Below are 21,347 nucleotides of genomic sequence, written 5' to 3'. Positions count from 1 at the left end.
CCCTTCAGAAATGTCTCTTGTGCTCTAAGTTGCTGCCTTATTATTGCTTTGTCATTTTGAAGTCAAGATAACTTTTGGGGGAAATTTCCTAATTTATCTGACTCTATATAGCTCTTTTTTTGTGGGAGGAGTGGTGGTGGAGGGAGGATTACATTTTTCCAATTGTAAGATAACAAATGCTTGTTTAAAGTATATGTAATACACATATATGACTAGAATTATATATACGAATTATAAGCAATGGTAATGTAAAGATGATAAAGCGATAAAAGATAGTAAATCTTTTATCTTGTTTTTGCTCCCCTCTGATATTTTTACATATTTTTATGCGCATATAGCTTATTGTTTTATAAAAAAAGACAAAACAAAAAAATGTTTATTTCTTTACCTTTCTCTTGGACAAATACTTATATATAATAAAATTTGTCATAAAACTTAGTCAAGCTCATTCCTGTTTAAAAACTTAGGATGTAATTTCCAAATTCTATGTAATTTTAAAAAATATAAGTTTTTATTTTAACTTTTGCCTATGGAGAACTTAAAATATGCAAAAGTAAAGAGAATAGTGTAACAAATCAAATAGGATTTTATTTTAATGTATTAACAGACATAAGAGCAAAATATGTAAAATCCGAAGTTGATACAAAATAGTTAGGCAGATTGAGTTGTCAGTACACTGGGTATCTATGGGCTTCACGGCAGTTAGAGAAAGACAAATACTCTGATTTGAGCCTCTCTCCCAATCATGCTGTCAGATTAACCTGCCAAATTCTTAATTTAATTTGCTCATCCTTACTCTCAAATATTTTGATTTCCTCTTGTCTGGAATTCAAGAAAGTAATTCACCTTCATAGTCTTACTTTCAGTGGGTCTTCTGTCCAGACCTTGTGTACTAGGTTAAAATCACAAGGCTGAATTACATGTTAGTCAGTGACTGTACCCTGTTTTTTTATGTCTCCTTATCTTTGATCATGGAGTTCTTACCATCTGTGATATTCTCTTTCTTATTCTATCTTGGCTTGTAATTTCCCCCCATCCTTAAAGACTCATGTTGCGGGCACATCTTTCATAATATCTATCTTTATCTCCATCCTCAAACTAGATGTGTTATTTCTTTCACTCTTTTTCTGGCTACTGTGGCTTTAATTGAGGCTTTTATATGATTCCTTTTTCTCTCCTCTCTTAGCATATCAATTATATTTAAAATTTTTTTGTGGTTGCTGTAAAGTTTGCATTTGTAATCCAAGTTCACTTTCAAATAATACTATACCAATTCATGGGCAGTGCAGGTGCCTTAAAACCAAGTATTCCCAATTCCTCTCTCCTATCTTTATAACATTACTGTCATTTATTTCATTATTCATGAGATATAATCATACAATATATAGTTTCTATTATTATTTTTTAAAAACTTATCAATTCTGTCAAATAAGAATAGGAAAAATAAAATATTTTATTTTGCCTTCATTTATTTCATCTCTAACACTTGTCTCTTTATGTAGACCTGAGTTTATGAACTATATCATTTCTCTTCTCTCTGAAAAACTTCTTTAACATTTCCTGCAAGGCAGGTCTACTGGTGAGAAATTCAATTTTTGTTTATCTGAGAAAATCTTTATTTCTCCTTCATTTTTGTAGGGGAGGTAAATTTGTACGTTTACCCTAGAGAATTAAACTGACGTTAGACAGATTAAAAGGAGAAAAGCTTACAAATCTATATAAGTTTTGCATAACAAGTTTATATAAATTTTATTTGGCAGGGGAGCCCTTATAAGGAAATAAAGACCCAAAGAAATGGTGGAGCCTACATGCTTTTATATTGGGGTGAACAAAAAGAGGAAGTGTGGAAAAGTAACTAAACTATGTGGGGATGTAAAAGGAAGATAAGAATTTTTTGTAACAAGATCTGTTTGTACAGAATTCTCTTGGCTTTGACTCCCTATAGAAGAATGTTTCTTTTCTCCTGATAGGGGGAGGGCATCTTTCACCTAGGGATTTTTATCTCCTGATTGCAGAAGAAAGAGGGAAATTAGAATACCCTCTTGCATCTGCTATTTTTCAAGGATCTTTAGCTCAAAATAATCCTTATACCAAAATGATATATTTTGGGGTGGCATATTTTACCACCCTTGACTTCTGTAGGATAATATCACTGGATGCAGAATTCTAGGTTGGTAGGTTTTTTCTTTTAATACTTTAAATACAGTACTTGCTGTCTTTATGTTTTCATGATTTCCAAGGAGGAGTCCAGTGTAATTCTTATTCTTTCTTTTTAGATAAGATGATTTTTGTCTTCTGGAATCATCAACTTTTATCTTTTTTTTTTTTATTTTCTGTAGTTTGAATGTGATATGTTTGAGTGTTGATTTTTTGGTGTTTGTCTTGCTTATTATTCTCTAAGTTTCGTTAATTTTAACCCATCTTTTAAGGCACATGCATCGTGATTACTATTATACTTTAAATGTCCAGATTATTATTTTGTAGAAACCAAACAATCCAATATTTAATGCATGTAATAAGCCATTGAGTAAGAGAAACTACAACCTAAAGAGTCATGTTTGCATGAAATATATAATACCTTCTCTGATTAATAGCAGGAGTTTTAGCAGTAGAAACTTTTCCTTCCCAATGAAATTTTACGTGGAACTTCACTTGATAACTGGCTCACATTCTTTAATGCTCAGTCAGGACATTATCCTTGCAACTGTTTTTATCCATTTAATTCATTGATTACCTACTCTGTGCCAGCACTATTCTAGACATTGGAATATGATAGTGAACAAAACAGTCAAAGACTTCTGTCACTACTGAGCATATGTTCCAATTTAGGGAAATAAACAGTAAACAATGGACATAATAAATAAGAAAATTATATGAAATGATTGAAGATGACATGGAAAATAGAGAAACAGTGAAGGGCAAGGAACAGAGATAGTTGCAACTTTAGAATGTTGTCTTAGTCCATTACATAACTGTGACAAAATACTGTAAGGTATGTGGCTTATAAACAGCAGAAATTTATTTCTTTTAGTTCTGGATGCTGGAAGTTCAAAATCAAGGCACTGCCAGATTTGATGTCTGATGAGGGTCCACTTCCTATTTCACAGACACTGTGTCTTCACATGTCAGGTCAAGGGATCTATCTAGAGTCTTTTATAAAGGCACTAATCTCATGACCTCTCCTCTTCCAAAGTCTCCACCTCCAAATACTATCACACTAAGAATTAGATTTCAACACATTAATTTTACAGAGACACAAACATTCAGTTTATCACAAGTACTTATTGAGCAAGTCTCATTTAGAAGGTGATATTTAGGCAGACTTGAAGAAGAAGAAGAAGAGGAGGTAGTCACAAACATATCTGGATAAAAGATGTAGCAAACATAGGAAACATGCCATACAAAGACTTGATTAAAAACAATGATGTCAGGGAGACAGCAGTGAGTTAGAGTGAGGCGACCCAGTAGCAGATGAGATCTACGTGGTACATAGGACCATGGTAAGGGCATCGATTTTTATTCAGAGTGAAAAGGACTGCCACTGTGGGGCTGTGAACAGAAAGAGACATGATCTATTTAATATTTAAAAAGAATCTTTGACTTCCCTATACAGATTTTGCTGTAAGAAGGTTGATTAGAAGTCCATTGAAATAAACCAGGCAAGAGAGAATGTGGTATATAGATCAGGTTGGTCCTACATAGTAGATGTTAGGTGTTAGAAAAAGATAAGCTAAGGATGTTTCTAAGATTTCTGGACTGAATAAAGAGAATGGAGTCCTCAATAACTGAGATGGAAAAAGCAATAGATAAACTAGGTTTTGGTCAGGAAGATCACATGAGTTTGGGTATGTTAATTTTTGAGACATCTATTAGACATCAAAATGGAGATCCTAAGTAGGAGAACGATTTGGCTAGAGTTATACTTTGAGGGGTTCTTGGCATACAGATAGTACTTAAAGACATGAGAATATGTTAGATCACAGTGGGCGTGAGTGTAGATAAAGAGGACCAAGACACATGAAAAGGCAGGGGAGGGGAGAGTGGGTGGTGTGTAGAGAGAAGAAACCAGCAAAGAAATTGAGAAGAATCATAAGTAAGATAAGAAAATAAGTAAAGAAAATGTAACAAATAGAACCAATTCAAATCTACTCTGTCAAATGCTGCTAATATATCAAGTAAAATGAGATAGGCTAGCATACCTCCAGTGGATTTGGTACAGAAGTACTGAAGATAGATTAGGAACTGAAAATATAAAAACAGTTTAGATAGCCTGGCTTGGAGGCTTTCTCTGGTAACAAAATAGTCCTCCCAAGGTATTAAGACAATTTCTTTCCTGAAAATATAGATTGGTATCTAGTTCGTATTAGGGTCCCTATAATCAGATGAATCAATGTAGGGCCCCCAGAAATTCTTTAACAGCACCTACTCAACCAATATCTAGCTGCTCCCTTTACTTGAGGAATGACATGAGCCTATGAGCATATCTATTGTTAGCTCTACAATTTTTAAACTTAGTTAATTCTGATCTAAATAACTGAGAGTTTAAAGTTTTTAAAATTACCTTGGGATTCAGGGAAGTCTGTATCGAAACTCTCAAAAGTTTGGGTGTACTAAACTTTATAAAAAAAAAACTGATAAGCCCCTCTCACTTTTTTTAAGTGAAGAATCTTTACAATTTTTACCAACCTTCAGCCTATAGACAACCATTGATTTTTTTCTTCCTTATATTCAAAAAATAAAGTAATACTTTTTTCATTCTGTGTCTTCAGAGACTCTATACACAGCATGTACAAGTAATAATGGCACAAATTATAAAGTCATAGTTTTTAGGTGCTGCATAATAGTTAATAACGTTTAAAAAAGGTAATTATATAGGTAATGTTTTATTGGAAAAAATTCTATCTTCTCAATCTTCCAAATTATTCATTTTCAGAAGCATGCAAGAAATAAAAGAATATTGACAGAAGGGTGCCTAGAGAGAGATATTAGGAGACAATGGCAGATCATGAAAACAATAGAAAATATTAAGGGTTAAGAAATTGTCAGAAACATATAAACCATTATAAAATCCTGTTAATATGAACATATAACTATTTTTAACACAAGATAATTTATAAGACTATTATGTGAGGTAGGTAGTACATGGATAACATAATTTCAGGATAAAATTTTTAATATTTCATAATCTCAAAAAAATATTTCTGAGACAGTAGGTTCTTGGAAAGAATATAGAGATTCATTAGTTCTCAGTGACACGTAGACAAAGAATACATTCGTAAGCACCTCACCAGTATACCTAGGACTCAAGTGGCTCCTCTGATTGTGACCCATTTTGCGTCATTCCTTTTCTATCGAGGTGTTAATGTAGGAAGAAATAACTAAAAACGTTGATAGTGGTATTCATTTCCATATAGTAATCTTAAATATCTATATCTCATGATTTTACAATACAGCTGCACCCCACGTGACAAAATTTTGTTTAAAGAATGTATTTCTTGGGCCTTATGCAGAAAAGGTCTTCGCTGAAGTACCAAAACTTTCTTCTAAGATAATTTTGCTCACATTGTCTGTCGTCTCAAGAATACGACTTAAAATAATATAATATATCTGGAGAAACTAAACACATACACATTTGCACACATGTACATATATATATATTCGTTTATGTCATACGTAATGAAATTATAAAGGAAAACTGAGGGAATAATTAACTCTAGAATCAATCAAGAGGATGACTGTCCTTAGGTTAGAGTAAAAAGGATGTGATTTCGGTGGGGTTCTTAAGCTCCAAGGTATTGGTTGTCTATTTTTTAAGTTGAGCAGTGGATTTATGGGTGCTAGATTTACATATAATCTATTTTATTTTAAAATTTGGAAAAAGGAAAGTCACACATAAGAAATGTTATATCATTAAATCTGAGGGGTTTTTTCTTCCTTTTAATGAGATTTATCTATAGCACCTGGAGAGATTTTAATACTACCTCACAGCAACATCATGATGCACAAAATGTCATGTTTTTTTTTTTTTTCCAGTCCGAAAGGATATAGTCCGCATTCTGCCCAGTTTAGATGTTGAAGTTAAAGACATTACTGATAGTTATGATGCCAACTGGTTTCTTCAACTGTTATCTATACAAGATCTTTCTGCAATGACCGATAAAGAGTTTCCCATAGTGGCTGAAGTCATAGAAGCGCCTCAAGGAAACCAGCTACCCAGAAACATTTTACGGCCTGGGAAAACTATTGTGATTCACAAAAAGTACCAGGCATCAAGGATCTTAGCTTCAGAAATTAGAAGCAATTTTCCTAAAAGACACTTCTTAATCCCTACTAGCTATAAAGGCAAATTCAAGCGGCGACCTCGGGAATTTCCAACAGCCTATGACCTTGAGATAGCAAAGAGTGAAAAGGAACCTCTCCACGTGGTGGCCACCAAAGCCTTTCATTCCCCTCATGATGAGTTGTCATCCATATCTGTTGGGGACCAGTTTCTAGTGCATCACTCACAGACGACTGAAATCCTCTGTGAGGGAATCAAAAAAGTGGTTAATGTTCTGGCCTGTGAAAAAATCCTCAAAAAGTCCTATGAGGCAGCACTGTTCCCTTTGTACATGGAAGGAGGCTTTGTAGAGGTGATTCATGATAAGAAACAGTACCAGATTTCTGAACTTTGTGCACAGTTCCACTTGCCCTTCAATGTGAAGGTATCCGTGAGAGATCTTTCCATTGCAGAAGACATTTTAGCAGCTACACCAGGACTACAGTTGGAGGAAGCTATCACAGACTCTTATCTCCTCATAAGTGACTTTGCCAACCCCAAGGAGTGTTGGGAGGTCCCTGTTGGCCGCTTGAATATGACTGTTCAGTTAGTTAGTAATTTGTCTCAAGATACAGGATCATTTCTAGTCAGGACTCTGATCGAAGAGATCACTGAAGAGCAATATTACATGATGAGGAGATATGAAAGCTCGTTCTCGCACCCTCCACCCCGCCCTCCCAAACATCCCTCAGTAGAGGAAACAAAGTTAACTTTGCTAAACTTAGCAGAAAAAAGGACAGCGGATCTGCCTAAGTCTCCCAAGGTAAGGCTATAATTTTGCAATTTTTCCTCTTGAGTGTTTTTCTTGAGGCAATTTATTTCAAGTCTCTTCTGAGTTTATTTTTTGCTTGCTTTTCTTTCTTTCATGCCATGTTTGAAATGAGCCTTTCCAATGCACAGTAGATGAATGAACATCAACAGAGAATAAGCTGTTGCAGCATTTTGATGCTTAACCAGTAGATGTGACAAGAAGTTTGTATTGAATTAGATATAGCAGGAATGACATGTAGATATGCTGACCCAAATTGCCGTTTCAATGGTTTTGGTAATTAGGAATGTTTTATAAGGTGCCTCAAAAGCAAATCTCTTTTATTTGGAAGTGCTGTTTATTTTTTCTAGGTAGGGTTGTTTTAATACTTCATCCAGGAAATGAGCGTACAAAAAATTCTCTTCTTCTAGGGTTTACCAGTAGCATGCATCTATAACACATGTCTTCATTTTGTTTTAAGTGCAGAAAGATGTAAAAATATCTTGGCAGAACCGTGTGTGAGCATATGAGCATCTGCCCACATTCTGCCTATCTGGGAACTGTAATCTTTAACAGTTCTATTGAAAAACAAAATCGATAAAATTGCAGACAGTATGAGATCATTACAGAACCAACAACTCCATAACCACACTAAAGATTTGGGGAGAAAAGGGGTTGCAGCTTCATTTCTACTTGAAGTTTTTTCCTCTTGAAAACTGCCTGCTGAGTGTCTGGAAAGCACTTGCCCTTACCCCATTAAGCATAGGTCGTTTATCTGGCCGGCAGTGTTTCCATGGTCTGTGGAAGGAGTGCATTCTGGCTTGGCAGATGTTGTGCTAGCAGCTTAGGGAAACAAAGCTATTAGTAAAACAAAGAGAGATGCTGTGTTTACTCTCTGTGCTCAGGAATGATAGCTGCCTCAGGCTTCCAGTATGTGGGTATGGAGCTCCTTTTAATTCTACATTTCAAAGTTTGCATTCTGATTGTATGCTGGAGAAATCCAGTTAGGATCTTCAAACTCATCTTCAGAAGAAGATAAAAGCAGCCTAATTTTTCCTCCCAGGAAAACAATTTCAAAGGAGTCATTTCGCATTAAACAACTTTTCCCAAATAATGTTGATTAACAGGCTTCTATTAATGTGGAGGATATCTGGTTTCTCCTGTTTAATATATGTTTAGTACTGAATTGAATGATGTGAGAAATGGAATGCTGTTTTTTTTTTGAAGTGGTAAGCAGAACAATGCCCTGTTTGCCCACCCACCAGACCCCTCACAAGGCGTTCATGCCTAAACCTTCAGAACCTGTGAATATGTCTTATTGGATAGCAAAAGAGACTTTGCACATGTACTTAAAATTAAGGACCATAAAATGAGATTATTTTGGATTATCCAGGTAAATCCAATTGAATCATAGGTGTGATTACAAGAAACTTTCCCAATTGAGGTCAGGGTCAGAAATATGGGATTACAGAATTGTCAGAGAAATGTATCATTGCTGATTTTGAAGACAGAGAAAAGGAGCATTGAGCCACAGAATGCAGATGTGTCTAGAAGCTAGAAAAGACAAAGAAATCTTCCTAGAAGTTCCAGAATCAGAATTCAGCTGTGCCAACACATTAATTTTAGCCAATAAAACATGTCAGATTTCTGATTTACAGAACCCTAAGACAATAAATTTGTACTGTTTAAGACACCAAGTTTATGTTACGGTGACAATAGAAAGTTAATATAAGACATCAGTTGGAGGGAGGAATAAGTAAAAACTTTAGATAGAAAAATCTATACTTAAGTTAGAACTTGTTTTGTTGACAAAGTAGCTATTTTTTTATTATTTTTTTTCTTTTTTTTAACAAATTTATTAGCTCATGTACCCATGAAGAACCTAAGGGTACAAATGAGCTCCAGGAACAGTTGGAAGCAGGATCTCGTTTATAGCCAGAGTGGGCTTTACTTTTTATGACACATTGATTTATTTTCACAGGTTAGTTTTAATCATACAAGACACACTATTTCTGATAGTTTCTGCATCTCATAGTTTCATCTTTAGGAAAGAATACAATCTCTTTGTTAGGTTCCAATTTAAAAAGAGAAGGTCTTTGGATCACATGCCCATCTCCTGGTTCAATTAACTCATTGGCTGGCCTAAAGAAAGTCAAGATAGGTGGGGAAGGGAATGAAGACTATTTATCTCAAGTAATAAATACTGTAATAGTATGTGAGGATCTGGAGATACAAAGAAATAGATGCCTATTACAATCAGAAAGGAAGGAATCCAAAATCCTAAACTACTAAGAAGGCATTAGAAAAAGAATAGGTTAAAAAATGTTTAAATGCCCTTTGACAAATGTCAAATGGAAATGATTCGAGTTTTTTATTATTTTTAATGCTATACCTAGGCTATGTTTTTGGAAAACTCTCCCATCTTTCTTCTCCATTTTTCCTTTACTCCCACACTTTTACTACGCTCACAACACTTCTCACACCAGATGTGCGTAATTCTTTGACACCAGCTGGGTATACTACAACTTAATTCTGGCACTATCTCTTATCCTATAGGCTAAGGGCTTAGTTTCACGAGACTGATCCCACCCCACTTCATATGTTAATCACAAGTAGTAAGTCTCCAAGTCACCCACAACTTCTATCTGACTTGGCTACAAAGCAGAGATTTCCTTGATCCTCCCCTTGGGTTTGATTAATTTGCTAGAATGGCTCACAGAATTCAGGGTAAAACCTTTATCATTTTATTAAAGGATTTAATGAAAGATATAGATAAACAGTCAGATAAAGAGTTATATGAAAGGCAAGGTCAGGAAAGGTCCTGAGCTCAGGAACTTCTGTCCCCAGTCTAATCAGAACGTGTTGCTCTCCTGGTCCGTGAATGTTTTCACCAACCTAGAAGCTCTCCAAACTCCATACTTTGGGAGAATTTTGTGGAGACTTCCTCACATAGATATGATCAGTTATTAACTCCATTTCTAGTCCCTCTTTCTTCTCTAGAGAACTAGAGGGAGGCGGTGGGGCTCGAAAATCCCAAACTGCTAATTATGGCTTGGTATTTCTGGTGACCAACCTTCATCCAAGAGACGTCCAAGAGCCCACCCAGAGTTACCTCCATGGGACAAAAGGTACCTCTACCAGCCAGGAAATTCAAAAAGATTTAGGAATCCTACATCAGGTACCTAGTACTCTTATTACTTAGGAAATTACAGCAAGGGTTTCTGGAGCTCTGAACCAGGAACCGGAAGCAGAGACAAATATATTTTCTATTATCTCTCAGCTACTAAGATAAAATTAATGAAGTTTTTGATGAAACTTGTACATATGGAATTCCAAATCAACTTAATAATTTCTAACTGCTTCTCCACTGGTCAGACTCCATATGATTTCTGGTGTCTAGTTCTGAGTCTTCAAAAGAATGTTGATTAACTGAAGTTTGATGTTTGTTAAGATGTTGAGTTGTTTGTTAAGATTTAAACCAGAGGGCAACTAAATCTGGTCTTCATAGTGCTCAGCCAATAGACTGACACAGGAGTTTAGCTATTTGAATATGCATTTATTGTCAAAGCACTGGTGATCCAAGAAGGCACCAGGTTAACACTTTTAAAAATTGCCTTCCTTTCTCAGTTCAGTTTAGGTATTTAAGGGAAAATCTGGACATTATTTCAGGGACTATGAGATGTTTCTGTTGTGTTTCATAGACCCTTCCCTCTGGTAACATGGTCCTCTGGTGGCATTAGCAAAAGGAACAAACATGGGAGCAGTCTGGAAAGAATGCTAGACCATAAAGATTGTAAGCATAAGGGCATTAATCATAAGTTTCAAGGCAACTTTCTATGGCAGAGGATGTTCCAAGCTCTGGGTCAAGCCACAGGGGACAACCTGTTGTTAAGCTATAGGACAAGGAAAGGTGAGCCCAGGGACTCTGTGAGGCTCTCTATGATAGATGTCCCATTCGGGCCCTTCTTCAAGATGATAAAAGTTCCAGGAACCATTTTCATCTGAGGACCTATTGAGGGAACTGAGTGATAGTCTAAACTTGAATGACTTGGTACTAGAAGATATTAGTAATTTTTACATTCTAAGAGTCACTCTGTAGCAAAAAGTACATTATTTTTCATTACAACATTGGTTGAGAGTCAAGGGAGGACAATTTGTGTTTAATATGTTGGAACAGATTTCTTGTCCCTAAAAAAGATTACAGCAGGAACTAGGAAACCCTAGGTCAGTGATGTTGTCTGGAGATTCCTACTTGTTTGAAAGTTTATCAATCAGTTCAGAATGTCTATGATTTTTGTTTATGATTAGTTCCATCAAATCTAGTGTGGCGAAAAACTACATTTTCCCTGAAATCACTTTAAAATGTCAGAAGATACTATAATTTATCTGTGTTCAGACCTATTGGCCTCATTTTCAACAATTTTTTTTTTTTACCACAAAGATAGGAATCTGCTTAATGAACAATTTTTTTTGTAAGATAAATGGAAGCTCTGTCAGTTTCTGAATAATCTATTTGAAAAGTTTTGCAAACAACTATTTCTTATTACCACAATGCCATCCTTCCACATATTTCTTGTATGTTTCTTGCGATATCTACGTTAAAGCTTTTCTATCTATATATGCTTTTGTAATGATTGGCTAAAACATTTGTAATAGAAATTTGAGGATTGTAATATGGATATGAGCAGGGGCAGGTGAGAGGGGGAGAGATATATCAACGAAGATGACAACAGATCTCAAGGCCTATGAAGTTTTACATTGAAGGATTTTATTGTTATTTTGGTAACTAACTGCTTAAGAGAATGATATATGGGGTCTAAACAAAGAGATGAGAATATGTCAAGTGACCCCTAAAATTCTTTTGAGGCTTATGACAATGTAGAAATAGCATCTTTAAGATCTGTGCATTCTGATTCTTTATCAGATTAGAACAATATTATAAAATGGTTAAATAAATAAGCCTGGGCTTGAAACTGTGTTTTAAATAGAAATGTGGTTGCCCAGACTCTCCTTTCCCAAAGGTTAGTTTCTATGTCAAAGTAGTTTCAGATAGCTTGAAAGAAAATATACTCACTGGAGTTTTTGCCTGTCAAAATATATATGGCTATGACTTCTGAGTGCCACATAGGAAAAATGTAACTTCTGTATTCTGATGAAAGAGCCTATAACCAGATAGAAAAACAAATCTTTGGTTGAAAGATGAGATATTTCACTCCTTCGGAGCCTGCAATTGGGACCAGAAATCTTGCATTTCACTAACTCTGTTTGGCCATTTAATGCCCAAATGTCCACTTTGCTCCCAGAATTTCTAGATTTCTGTCTGGCAAAGACACCCATAGGAGACATTAAGGCCAAGAGCAAGGGAGGCAGTTATGGCAAGGTGCTGTGAATTGAACAGAAAACAAACACTGTACCAGAATTGGAATGAAGGCTGCAAAAGGCAGAAGGAGAGCAATAGTTTCTGGGAGCTGTGGAGAGAATTCTTCAGCAGCTGCTGCTGGGAGCGAGGACTTACTTCTGATCTGGTGTGCCAGTTAGGGTGGCTAAAAAGGGTTGAAGTGATCCAAATTCCTGGACTGAATCTAGATCTTTAGAGAATAGTATTTTATAGACTTATTTGTCATCTAGCAGAAGTCCCCAAACTTTTTGACACCAGGAATTGGTGCTCCCATGAGAATCTAATGCATGATGACCCCATACAGTGATGTTAGCACTGGGGAGCACCTGCAAATACAGACGAAGCTTCACTCACTTGCCTGCTGCTCACCTTCTGCTGTGCAGCCAGGTTCCTAACAGGCCACAGATTGGCACCGATCCATAGACCCAGGATTTGGGGACCCCTGATCTATAGGATTACCCTTGACACACATAAATGATGTGATTTGTTATTGTTATTGTTTTTGTGTTTGGCATAAAGACATTATGCCAATGTCTTTATAGACATTGGAGTGTTTGGATTTGTAACCAACTGCATTTCTGCAAAATACTATCTATCTACTCTATGTGCACTCTGGTGTGTCCTCTTGGTCTAACATAGAAGCTATAAGTCTATTTCCCTGTGAATAGGAAAAATTAATGTTTTAGCAATTTTCAAAGACCAAAGGTAAAGCTGGTGGAACAAGGACATACTCTAAAAATGGGGGTCTTTAATCTGATTAATAAGAAAAATAAAGGAACTTATGGTTTTTCTTTAAAATGTTGATGAATTTTAACTGCGAGATACAACTTAACATATTTTAGCAGGTATTTGAGCAGTTCTTAGGCAAAACACATACAAATTGATACACCATTGTTTTTGCATTGCCTGAGGTTTGTAGTCCAGGAAATGACATGAGCCCATAAACAGCTAACTAGAGTAAGAAGAGGTAAAAAAACGATGGGAGGAGAGGGCAAAGAACAAATAAATTAAGTGCTGAGTTGGAAATTGGATAGGGTTTGAACTGACTACTTGGAGATAGAAACCTGTGCCCACTGGAAAATGCAGAATATTTGTAAGTTCTTTTTGTACTTCTAGAAGCGGGAGAGTAGTCATAACTTTTAAAGTTTTACTCTACACATGACATACTACATTAATACTTGTAGCTAGATAGCAAAAGAACATTTTAGATGGGTTTTAAATAAAAAAGAATTGGTGAAATTAAGACATCAGAAAACATTGCCTGATTTTAAGGGAATTTTGACCAAAAAAAGAAAAAACAAAGATGTTATCAAACTATTAATAAAATATGCTTTCTCTCTAGAGAATTTATGTCCAGAGAATGTTGTTTCCATTGTGAGGTAATTGAAGTATACCTCTACTTGGAAATACTTGAATGAACCAAAATTTTGGCCCCTTTTGAGCTTTCAACCAACTGAGAATATTCTCACTGGAGGAACGAGATGAGGCTGATGAAAAACATTTAGTTAATACTCTTCCTCACCTCCCTCTCCCATCTGTGGAGTCAAGAACTAAAATGCCACCAAATATATGATTATCATATTTTTACTCTTTAGCTGCAAAAAAAGTGTGAATTAAAAATAATATTTTCTTAGTGGATTGACAAAATATGGAGTGTATTGAATAAAATTTGGAATTCATTCTTTCACAATAAATTTCTGGCTTTTTCAAAGGCTAGAATAGTTTTTACTTTCTTAAATAGCCATAACCTAGAAATCCCTGTTTAGAAATTATCAGTTTTATCAGAAGAATCAGAAATTTGGAATGTTTAATGCACAATGTGTATAAAGTGAAGGCACTTAAATCATCAATTTTCTATAATCCCTGGAGGAATTTTAGTGCTTAGAATCATTAAGTTGAATGTAGGCTCACTAGATAGTTAAGTCCTGTTCTTTGAGCTCACTATCTTCAGTTTCATTTTTTTTTTTTTTAATTTAAAAAAATCTGGAGTAGTTGGAGAAATCTAGAGAGGCTAAGTTCCAACTGGCTTTGCAGTTCCCAAAACTGATTTATCCAAGTTTTCCATTACTGCATTATCAGTTCTGAATTTGTTTTAGAATAAAAACCTTGCCTAGAAATAAATTGGTAAGACATAGCTATATATCTGAGCAAATAACTTTTACTACAACTCCCCAGTTGCTTGCAAGTCAACCATTACTTTAACTCTTTTGGTGGTGTTTTCATTGATGTCAGATGCACATAAATGAAAACATTTATACTTTGCTTCCCAAATCAAATTTTCCGGGTAAATGTTAAGATAGAAAATGAGCATAAGATGGCTATAAAAGAATGCATAAGACTAGGCTTTCAAAAATCAGTATTTTCTTTTCAAATTTTGAAAAGTAAAAAACTTAAGAAGAATAAATTATCTTAAAAATAGAGAGTAGTAAGTCAAAATGAACTTTGAATTTAAGAGAGCAGAGGGTCCATAAACACTCCAAAAATTCATAGAAATAGAAATGATTCATATAAATTCATTAAGGGCAAACTCTCAGTCAGCCTTTTACAGCACTAAACTTTTTTTTATTATTATACTTTATCCAGAATCTAACTTCAATGTGATCATATGTCTTAGAAAACCTCTATCTAGTTCTTAATTGTCAAGATACACTTCTAATAGAATGAGTTGCTTTTAGCTATTTTGTAAGATATACATTATTATGAACATTTATTATGAACCAATTACATAGCTAATTTTAAATCTAATGAGGAGAGAAAAAAATAAGATGAAATTCTATAAATCAGAAGGCCACTGACTACAAAATTAGCCAAGCATAATAAATTTATATATTAAAGACCATAACAATGTTTATTATTATGTATGTGGACACAAAGTTGAAAAATGCTGATTGTAAAATTATGGAGTTACACAATATATAAAAATCAAGAAATATCTATTCTCCTGATATAAGAGATAAAAATATAACTTTAATTTGTGAAATTATGCTTATTTAGATAATCAAACTCTATATTCGTTTGTCCTTAATAGAAGTTTGTTGCATTCCAATTCTTTCCAAATCTTAACTAATACTTAAAAAGTATACAATTACCACTTATGAAACAGGATAAAACATAGTCATGGGAGATGTGTTTTCTCGATTGTTATCTAAGAATGGGAATTGCCCTACCCAAGCTATTCTCTTCATTGTCTCTGGTCCCAGCTTCTCTCCCTGAGTGGTAATCTTTTCCACATTTTCCATTCATACTAGATTCTTCTCCAGCCAAGTCCTCTCTCACAGGGTTTTCAGGCATTCTATTTTCAATAAACTATTCTAAGGTCTGCAATATAGACTGGTCTCAGTCTTTCATAATTAAAAAACCACCTGCCCATTACTGAGCTCTTCCTCTGTTACTGGCATTATGCTAGGGGCTTACATGTATTGTTATCTTATTTAATTCTTCACACAGCTTCATGAAATGGTACTGCTACTATTATTATTTTGCAGAGGAGACAATTGAGGCTCAGAGGTATATAATGTGTCACGGTTACCAGTGATACTCAGATTGCCAAATTTTATGGTTAGTCCTCAGTATCATATTACTTGAATACTAGGCAATAAATTACACAATTGAACGCCTCCAACTTTTTGAAATCCTTTCTTGTCTTCTGAAACATCATGCACTCCTGGTTTCCTCATACTACAGTCATTGAATTTTTTCTTTCATTTTTTTGCTGGTTCTTCCTCTGGTCTTCCTTAACTGTAAATGTTTGAGTACCTTAGAGCTTAATCCTCAATTTCTTCTCTTTGCTAAAGAGCTCAGAATAACGGACACATTCTTAATAAACAAAAGAAAAATTCAGAGTATATTATTACTACAGGGAAGAAAACTAGAACTATATAATTGCAATAAAAAACCGAAGAGAAAGATTTTAAAAAATCTATTAGTTTGCATTTCTTTCTATATCACTCTCATTGTACATTGTATATAAAATGCTTTTAGATTATTTATATCAACAATTGTTTTAAAATGTTAAAATCATTATTATTATTATAATTATTCATACTTATTTTTGTTTCATAGATATAGAACCTTACTCATGTGCCATATTCTATGATAAGCACTGGAGATACATTAGATGAGTGAAATATAGTCTCTACCTTGAGGGGGCTTTCTATCTAATGGATTAGACACAGGAAAACAGACAACTGCAGTATGATAATTGGAGGGAATAGAGCTGTTAAATGGAGAGTTCAGGGATTTGGGAAACAGTTTATTAGGATATCTTGTCAAATTTTTGGATTGATCTCAGAAAAGGCTATTTAGATGTCCAGGTTGAAATATCTAAGTTTAGACAAGAAGAATCAGTTAGATGTAGAGTGACATTTAGTGTGATCCAGCCAGAAGGAACATCGTGCGTTGGTGATAGTGCAGCGGCATGGCTCTATCGGAATCTGGAAGGGGTTTCTAATGGCTGCAGAATAGAGTAATAATATGAGGGGAGAGAAGCAAGCAGGGTCATATCAGGAGAGCTGTGTCATTCCTACGTTTCTTGGCTCAGGGATCACAGTTGTTTAGTTCACTTCTTAATCATTTGGTTATAGATGGGGAATAAGACATCTTCAATAGCAACTTCTTAGGTTTCCTGTCATATCATGCTTTCCCAATGGTCAGAGCTCAGTCTTCATGTTACTTCATCGATCTTTTACCTGGTTCAGTCGTCAGATACTTATGTAATTGTGGACCACTCTCCCCTTGGCTAATTTCCTAAGAATTGCTAAGGTTGATGACTCAAGTGTCAGTAAATATCTAGTCGTCATTATCTGGAAAGATAAATTCTAAGACCCCAGTGAGTGCCTGAAACCATGAATAGTGCCAAATCCTATATATACTGTATTTTCTGTACACACACACACACACACACACACACACACCCCTATGATAAAGTTTAATTTATAAATTAGGTATAGTAAAAGATTAAAAACAATAACTAATAATAAAATAGAATCATTATAATAACATGCTGGAATAAATGTTATGTGAATGTGGTCTCTCTCCATGATAACTGAGATGGGTACCAAGGGTCTAGTGGGCAGGGAGCATATACAGCATGGATACACTGGGTGGGACAGAGCAGGATCGCTCTATGTTGTTACCTGTTCTAAGGAAATTTCCTTAGCGTTCCTCTCCCTCCCTAAGAACCCCCGCTCACAGTTTGTGTTGGTGTTCCCAAAATGAGTTTCCACAACAGGCCTTACAAACTGCTATTACAACACTTACTATAAAGTGTTATAATGGCTCTTTTACTTATTTATCATGTTAATTTGACTCTGTGCTTTTTTAGGAGTAGGAGTATATATTTGTATTTGCTTTCTTAATGTTTCATTAAAGTTCCTGGTACAGAGCAAACACTCAATAAATGTTTGTGGGAGGAAAGAGTAAAGGAGGAAAAAAGAAAAGAAGGAAGAGAGGAAGAAAGAAAATTTATTTTTCTCTGAATAAATTCCTTTGCAGTCCATGTATTTTAAAGTCTGCAAAATATCTCATTTTAGTTAAGTTTTTCAGACTACTGGTTTAATATTTCTATGTGGAAGTATTAAATTTTTATTCAGCCAAACTATTAATTTTTTATTTGTGCTTACTTTTATTGCCTTTAAATTTATCTTCATTCTAGTGATTTAACACATGTTCATCAGTTCTATTTTTTTTTTAGAATTTATCATATGTATATAACATACACAGATGTGTATATGTATATGTATGTATGTATGCAAATGTGTATATATATGTATATAATATGTATTATACACTACTGAATCCAATTGAATTTTATTATGAAGTTTATTTCAAAATATCTCAATACCATTTAAGTTCTTGTCAATATTCTCATGTTTTCTTTATCACATTCATAAAGTTCTTTATGTAACAGTCTGTTTCTGGGTATTACCCCTTTTTCAGTGATCCTTTATTTCATTTTTGAACTAAAAGCACATTTTAAAAATAAGGTCCACTATTATATGTTTATATATAGATATACTTTTTAAATGATTTTAAGAGTAAGGCATGTTATTTTAGAAAACAGGAAAAAAAAAAGAACAAGAAAAAAATGTATTCACCAGTAATCTTATCACATTAACATTTTATTCTACAAATATTTCATTTCCATTATTCATTAACATGTAGACTCTAGTACACATAAATTTATGACTCTATTTCTTTGTATCTGTGATAAAGTGATGTATAGACATATATGTATATATACACATGTATATAGGTTAATAGATTGTTAGATGTGACTCTGTGTCTGAAATTATTCCAGAGGACCCAAACCTGAGAACTAAATGTAAGCCTATGAACATGTTCAAGTGAGTTGCTAGACAATGCAGGACTTGGAAGATGAAGGTCCTATAACCAGTGCCAATAGCATTAGCTGGTCTTGTATCTTGGAAGCCAGGAGCAAATGTTCTTTAAGTGCTAGGGCATTTCTCCTTACCTCAGGTCAAGGAAAAGAAAGATTAAGAAGTTAGCAAGGTGAGAAAAGATTATTTTTACAGAGAGTTAATTATATCCTGTGAATTTTTTATCCTAAACACTATGGGTAAAGGAATATGGGTTTTTCTCCCTCACTTCAAGTTATGTGATAGGGCCATCAAATGATCCATTTGGGGGTTTTGACATTGGGCTGTGGGAGTTAGGAAAACAGGAATGGGCATTTGATCCACATTACAAAGTCTAAAGCTAAGAGGCTATGACTGGAGATTCTGCCCTCTTGGGTAAGTGATATTGAGAGTAAATTGCACTTGTTTAATGACAGAGCAAACATGTGAGCTCTCTAGAGACAAGATGTGAACTTGAGAGCAAGAAGGAACTTTGACCAATAAATATATTTCCTAAAGTCTGGAAACTGAGGGTGATAGTTGTAAGTGGCTAGCCTTGGGATGGCTTCCAAGTAATCTGCAAAAGTATCTCATGAATGAATGGGTCAAATTTTAGCATCTGCTACATCCAAATTACAGAGGTATCAGAAACACAGGACTGTGTATCCTTTTTCCTTATTCCCTTTTCTCCCTATACTTTATGATGGAAAAATATAAAAGAAAGGTTGATGAATAGAGGAAGCAGATGGAGAGAGCTAATAATTAAGAATTCAATCATATTTATTCTGTTATAAATTTGGAAGCTTCAAAAGGCTTAAGCTACTATCAGGAGAAGACTTAAGTTAGGGAAGGCCTCTGAATTTTGGTTATTATACTAAATTGGGCTGGACTTAAATATCTATTATGTAACATGAATTTTTATGAACTCTTTGTTCACTGAAAACTTGGATTTCCCCTAAGATTATATGCAGGGTTAGAACAACCACTACTAGTTCACAGAAATTTGAAAGGCTATAAGAGAACAAAAATAAAGTTGGATCCCACTTGTATCCTATCAAGTCCGACTTGCTTAATTACTTGCTTTTAAATATGTTTGTGTATATATGTTCGTAAATGTATATACCAATATATACACTCGTGTGCATATTCCCCTATGTATGTGTGGGTATGTGCAATTCAGTTATCTCAAGTCATTCTTTCACTGTCAAGTTTTTTATTAATGTCCAAATAAAATCAAAGAAACCCTCAATTTCACATAATTTTTGGCATTCCAATTGTCCTCCTCCCTTATTTCCAAAAGTTTGTATGGGAATTTTATATTTCTCTTTTGATATCCTTTGCTGTCTTGCTCCTCACTTCTTTTTCTGAATTTTTATTTTATTTTATTTCATATTTTTAACATACATCAAGCATATACAATTAATACATATAACTTCATGGGTTTAGTGATAAGTATACACACATGAAACCATCAACACAGTCAATGCCATAAACCTATTTATCACCTTCAGAAGTTTTCTCCTGCCCTCTTTATTATTGTTTTTCACTCTTCACGTTTATTTATAAAATCAATACAGGTGTCCCAACTGCATCAGATTGCTCTGATCTTTAGTGCTTCAAACTATGAATTCAGTTTATTTTCTTTGATTTTTCGAGGAACTATTAACATATAGAAGGGTAGGGGGAGGGTGAAATGGGTAAAGGAGATCAAATATATGGTAACCGAAGGAAACTGGACTTTGGGTGACAAACATACAATAGAATATACAGATGTCAAATTATAATGTACACCTGAGAATTATATAATTGTATTAACCAATGTTACCCCGATAAACTTAATTTAAAAAAATTTAAAAAATTAAAAAACAAAAAACAAAACAGTGCACTAGTGGGTAGAATAAATTTGCCGAAAGTCTAGTGAGAATAGCTAGGAATACGAGGTGAAACTTCTAAACCCTAAGGCTAATAGATTAATCCTTATCTTTAATCCTCTTTAAGTTCTTTCATTTCGTAAAAATCAATGCTTTTCCAATCAGGACCAGCCCATTTTTTGTAATAGTAATAATAACTGTTATTATTTAATATATTCAAGATACTCATTCTCATAATTTAGTTATATAGTTTTAAGCTTAGAAAATCTGACCAGCCTTTAAAAGCAGATCAACTTATAATTTTTTCAGTCATTATTTATTTTCTTGTTTAATTCCTCAGTTCAAATGATATTTATATTGTATATTGTATGAAAAAAAAAACACTTTTTAAAAAAACTAATGGTTAATATATTTCTCCAGTGCTTATTATTCTTTACTCATCTGTTTTAGAGTCAGTTTCTCATTTTTTTTACTTGATTTCTTTGATTTATCTGGCTTGTCTTAAATCAATAGCTCACAACGTAATATTTTCTAAAATGTCTTAATATTGATATATATTTCTCACAATTAATTATTTAGGTTCTCAGCTCCTTATTTTTTCAAATGAACTTTTAAACCAATTTATTAATTTCTGTGAAAATATGTAATGGGGCTT

The 21,347-nt window shown here is 34.2% G+C and overlaps 1 protein-coding gene across 5 annotated transcripts in view; it reads left to right on the top strand.

The window, feature by feature from the left end:
• THEMIS (thymocyte selection associated) overlaps positions 1 to 21,347 on the top strand; it is a 160,346-nt gene that overhangs the window by 74,268 nt on the left and 64,731 nt on the right. For all 5 annotated transcript variants that reach the window (XM_016157124.2, XM_036221581.1, XM_036221578.1 and 2 more), the window contains one exon: positions 6,034 to 7,082. In XM_016157124.2, the coding sequence (XP_016012610.1) occupies positions 6,034 to 7,082 (1,049 nt within the window). The remainder of the gene's footprint in view (positions 1 to 6,033; positions 7,083 to 21,347) is intronic.

This window comes from Rousettus aegyptiacus, unplaced genomic scaffold, assembly GCF_014176215.1.
Source record: "Rousettus aegyptiacus isolate mRouAeg1 unplaced genomic scaffold, mRouAeg1.p scaffold_m13_p_1, whole genome shotgun sequence".
NCBI lineage: Eukaryota > Metazoa > Chordata > Mammalia > Chiroptera > Pteropodidae > Rousettus > Rousettus aegyptiacus.
The sequence above is the reverse complement of the archived record's forward strand: the minus strand, read 5'-3'. Positions and strand labels throughout refer to the sequence as shown.